Source organism: Octopus bimaculoides, chromosome 14 (genome assembly GCF_001194135.2).
Source record: "Octopus bimaculoides isolate UCB-OBI-ISO-001 chromosome 14, ASM119413v2, whole genome shotgun sequence".
In the NCBI taxonomy this organism is placed as follows: Eukaryota; Metazoa; Mollusca; class Cephalopoda; order Octopoda; family Octopodidae; genus Octopus; species Octopus bimaculoides.
Genome location: NC_068994.1, coordinates 17,735,084 through 17,740,101, shown reverse-complemented (window position 1 = coordinate 17,740,101; position 5,018 = coordinate 17,735,084). Strand labels below are relative to the sequence as shown.

The 5,018-nt window shown below is 36.8% G+C and overlaps 1 protein-coding gene across 1 annotated transcript; it reads left to right on the top strand.

Annotated features, from left to right (window-relative positions):
- Positions 1 to 1,419: 1,419 nt before the first annotated feature.
- On the top strand, positions 1,420 to 5,012 carry LOC106880653 (F-box/WD repeat-containing protein 7). The gene has a single exon (XM_014930697.2). It carries the CDS (start codon positions 1,577 to 1,579, stop codon positions 4,256 to 4,258), a length of 2,682 nt encoding a protein of 893 aa, XP_014786183.1. The 5' UTR covers positions 1,420 to 1,576; the 3' UTR covers positions 4,259 to 5,012.
- Positions 5,013 to 5,018: the final 6 nt, after the last annotated feature.

Genomic DNA, 5,018 nt, shown 5'->3' with positions numbered 1-5,018 from the left:
TATATATATATATATATATATATATATATATATATATGTGTGTGTGTGTGTGTGCATGTTTGTGTGTCTGTGTTTGTCCCCCCAACATCGCTTGACATCCGATGCTGGTGTGTTTACGTCCCCGTCAGCTAGCGGTTCGGCAAAAAGACACCGATAGAATAGGTACTAGGCTTACAAAGAATAAGTCCTGGGGTCGATTTGCTCGACTAAAGGCGGTGCTCCAGCATGGCCGCAGTCAAATGACTTAAACAAATAAAAGAATAAAAGAATGTCGATTTTTGGCAATTTTCCGTAACCTCCGTATCCGAAAAGGGGGATTTCTGGCCCAAAAATTACAAAAATGAACAAATCTGGGAGAAAATGAGGCGGGGACGGGCGGAAGTCTTTCCATATTTCTTTTAATAGGGAAGAAATAAAATACAATATTTGGAATCAGATATTGGTTGTGACACTAATATAAAAAGCTTTTAAAACTTGACAAAAGCTTTGACCAACCCGTTTTCCCCAGACACGCTTATGTATATTTTACCCAGTGCTCTATGAATGCTGTATAAAATGGTTAAAATCTAAGATATGGAGAGTGAATAGATGGATAATAGAACCAAAGAATTAATTGCTAAAATTCAAACAAAAAATATTTAATTAAAAAGGTTTCAGATACGTTGGAATTAGGTTTTCATTCTGTAAAAAATGAAGTTTCAACACATTTTGTTAGTATCAGTGTAGCAGCTTTCAAGTAAGGGATACATTTTCGAGTTGAAATAAACTTTAAAAAGGAAACTTCGAAGAACAATGTATGAGCGTACATATAATATAGCATAACATAATATAATATAATATACAATATATATATTCTCATTAATGTATATTGCCATAAGAAATAATGCTTTTCTGCAAGATGAAAATCAAGATTAAACAAAACAAAAATAAAGAGAATATTTTATTGACTATCAGCAAGCACGTGTTAAAAGGGTTTTTACGACGTCGCGTGTTGAACATTTTACGTTGAAATATACAAATATATACAGAGAGGCGAATTATTTCAATTCAATCGTTAACATTATGGTAATTATACGGTGCAATTAAGCAGAAGTATAATAAAGCTAATTAAATCAATATTCTGATCTGAAGATAAATATTCAAAGGAATAGAGCGAAAGTTGCATTTTCAATCTAAAAATGAATGAGAGGAGACGGAAAAGTTAATCTATATTCAAAAATTAAGCTTGTCCCCCCTGCCCTCGCTTTGACAGTTACCAAATACATGTAGAGCTAACATCTTTTAATTACGAAACTAATACCGCATAAAACCGTAACTTTCAGACTTGTCAAAAAATGAGGATATTTTCAAGTAATTGAGCGAATTTAATATTTATGTTTTGAATTTGGACTATCGCTGATTGACAATTTATTTGTCTATATGGTCACGTTGGTAAACGTATTGTCATTTGTGAACTTCGGAGGTGGTACAGAATACAAGTGTGAACTCTAATGGCGGTCGTCATAGAGTCGGCTGCCGTTCAATTATCTTCGACTCTCAATAGTTTGCCTAAAATCCTGCCTTTTGCCTGAGGAATATGGTAGGAAGAAAGAAAAACACCACTGGGGCAACTGAGAAGAAAATAGATGTTAATCTGGCATGCGTGGAGGAGTTAACTTCGCTTGATAGGATCGGTCCGAGAAGAGCAGAGAGTATAGTGGAGGCTCGGAAGCGTTTAGGAGGATTCACTTGTGTCGATGATTTGTGTAAAGTTAACGGCATCACTACTGAATGGCTTGAATCGAACAAATCCAGTCTAGGTTGTGTACCTTACGGTGTGAAGTCTCCACGGCGACCCAGACAATCTACGGTGAACAACAGTAACGAAGTAAGTGATGCTAAAGAAGAACATCAGTGTATAGAGACTTCCTCTTCTTCTCTTTTCACTACTTCGTCTTTTACTTGTGCATCTGTACTTAATACAAGTTCTTCGAATAATACTTGTTTTAGTTCTCCATCTACATCGTCACTATCATCTACTTGTACTATTACTACTACCTCTCCACCGGCGACAACTACTATTCCAACATCATACGCCATCAATTTTAAATGGGACCCTTCTACAAGCAAGAATAGGTCCTCCTCCACCTCAAGTGGCCTTCGTGTAAATCGTTCAAGTGAGAATCTGTGTAATTTGGAATGTTCTGAAGGTGCTAGTAGTGTAACCAGTACTGCGACCAGTTCTACCTCTGACCAAGACCGGCAGATTTTGGTGGTCAATGAAGACGCTTCTCAAAATCCTCCTGCTGCTGAAGATATAATGACTGTCCAAGTATCCCAGAAGGTAACAACTAATGATATTATTCAAGCCGATTCGGATAATTGGACTAACAATAACCCCCCTGATAAATCCGAAGCCTGTACTGCATCAGCTAACGAGTTGGGCAAAGGAGAAGGTGGGGAATGTGAAACTAATGATGGTCAGAGCAATGATCGGAATGGCACAGGAGGAAGTTTAGAGAACAGTTGCAGCGATGGTAATTCTGGACTAGGGTCGTCATTGGTCTCCTCTATTAGTCCACACCAAAGTTTATTTTCTAGCCATCCACTGAAATCTCGTATTCCAGTGCCTATTCATCAACACAAGGATAAATATATAATGAAAAGAAAGCAAGACATTGGTTGGCAAGAAGAGGAAGAAACAACACCAGGAAAAAAATTCTGTCGTTCTTCAGCAGAACTCTTTAATTCTGATACTTTGCGCTCTCATAACCTGTCAACTTTAAATATGGGTTTTACTAGAAAAAAAATTCCATCAAAAAGCAACCCCCCTCCAGAACTTGCTCAATGGTTACAGACATTCCAGTCCTGGAGTAACCCTGAGCGATGCTTAGCTTTAGATGAGATGATAGAACTTTGTGAACCCACCCAGGTCAGACATATCATGCAGGTTATTGAGCCTCAGTTCCAAAGGGATTTCATTTCATTGCTTCCAAAGGAATTGGCATTGTATGTTCTATCCTATCTTGGACCAAAGGATCTTCTCCGTGCAGCGCAGACTTGTCGTTACTGGCGTGTTCTTACCGAGGATAATTTACTTTGGCGGGAAAAATGTAACGAAGAAGGAATTGATGAATCTTTAGTATTTGGATATAGTGTAAGACGACGATCTCAAGGTATGTTGAGAAGTCCCTGGAAAACTCTTTACATGCGACAACATCAGATCGAACAGTATTGGAGATGTGGTAAAATTCGTCCACCAAAACTCCTCAAAGGTCATGAGGATCATGTGATAACCTGTTTAGAATTTTGTGGTAGCAGAATTGTGAGTGGGTCTGATGATAACACACTAAAAGTTTGGTCATCATTGACTGGGAAATGTTTACGAACACTTATTGGTCATACTGGTGGTGTGTGGGCATCACAGATGGCTGACAATATCATTATTAGTGGATCTACAGACCGAACACTCAAAGTTTGGAATGCAGAAACTGGCCAGTGCATTCATACTTTATATGGTCACACATCAACAGTGCGTTGTATGCACTTGCATGGGAATAAAGTTGTGAGTGGTTCGAGAGATGCTACACTTCGAGTTTGGGACATTGATACTGGTCAGTGCCTGCATGTTTTGATGGGGCATGTTGCAGCAGTTCGTTGTGTTCAATATGATGGGCGACGGGTGGTCAGTGGAGCCTATGACTACACGGTTAAAGTGTGGGATCCAGAGACTGAAGCCTGTCTCCACTCTCTGCAAGGACACACTAACAGGGTGTACTCACTACAGTTTGATGGTACACACATAGTTAGTGGCTCTTTGGATACGTCAATCCGTGTCTGGGATGTTGAGACAGGCACCTGCCTACATACGCTCATTGGTCACCAGTCGCTGACTAGTGGTATGGAACTGAAAGAGAATATACTTGTTTCGGGCAATGCTGATTCCACTGTTAAAGTTTGGGACATTCGCACTGGTCGTTGCCTTCAGACACTGCAGGGTCCGAACAGACACCAGAGTGCTGTCACATGCTTGCAGTTTAACAAGAAATTTGTGATAACTTCATCAGATGATGGAACTGTAAAAATCTGGGACTTAAAGACTGGTGAGTTTCTACGGAATTTAGTGACACTAGAAAGTGGTGGAAGTGGTGGAGTTGTATGGCGGGTACGCTGCACCAACACCAAACTTATATGTGCTGTTGGCAGTCGGAATGGTACAGAAGAAACAAAATTAATGGTATTAGATTTTGATGTTGATGATCGGAAGCAACCTGTCTAAAAATATAATATATATCTATATATAACATTAAATTATATATATATATGTATATGTAACATTATATATATATGTATATATAACACATATATATGTATGTATATATATATAGAATGTATATACACACACATACCTGCTCTTATATATACATAGGGATACATGCATACATCTATATAAACAGGTGTATGATTTTATATATATATATATATATATATATATATATAAAGTGTGTGTGTGTGCACATTGATGTTTACATAAATGTAATGTATGCACATATATGTATACTTGCATATATATAATAGAGATATAGACATACATACATGTGTGTATATATATATACACACATACATACACGTGTATGTATATACACACACGTATGTATATAAATATATATATATATATACACACGTGTATGTATATGTGTCTATATGTATATATATGCATGAATACATGTGTACAAGCATATATAAACATGTATGTATGTACATGCTCACATTTTGTGTGTATATGTATACATGTGCATATGTAAATACATAAATGTACACATATATATGTGCATATATATATATACACACACCCATGCATACATTCTTTAAGCAAAATACTAGAGTCAAATGCAACATCTATTCTTTCTATCTTTCCTTAATTCCAAAACATTCTGCTTTTTTTTTTTTTTGAAAACTTTCTTCTACATATTTTCTTGTCTTTTCTTTCTATTTATTTATTGATTAATTTTTTTTTCTTTTGTTGAGGAAATGTTCTT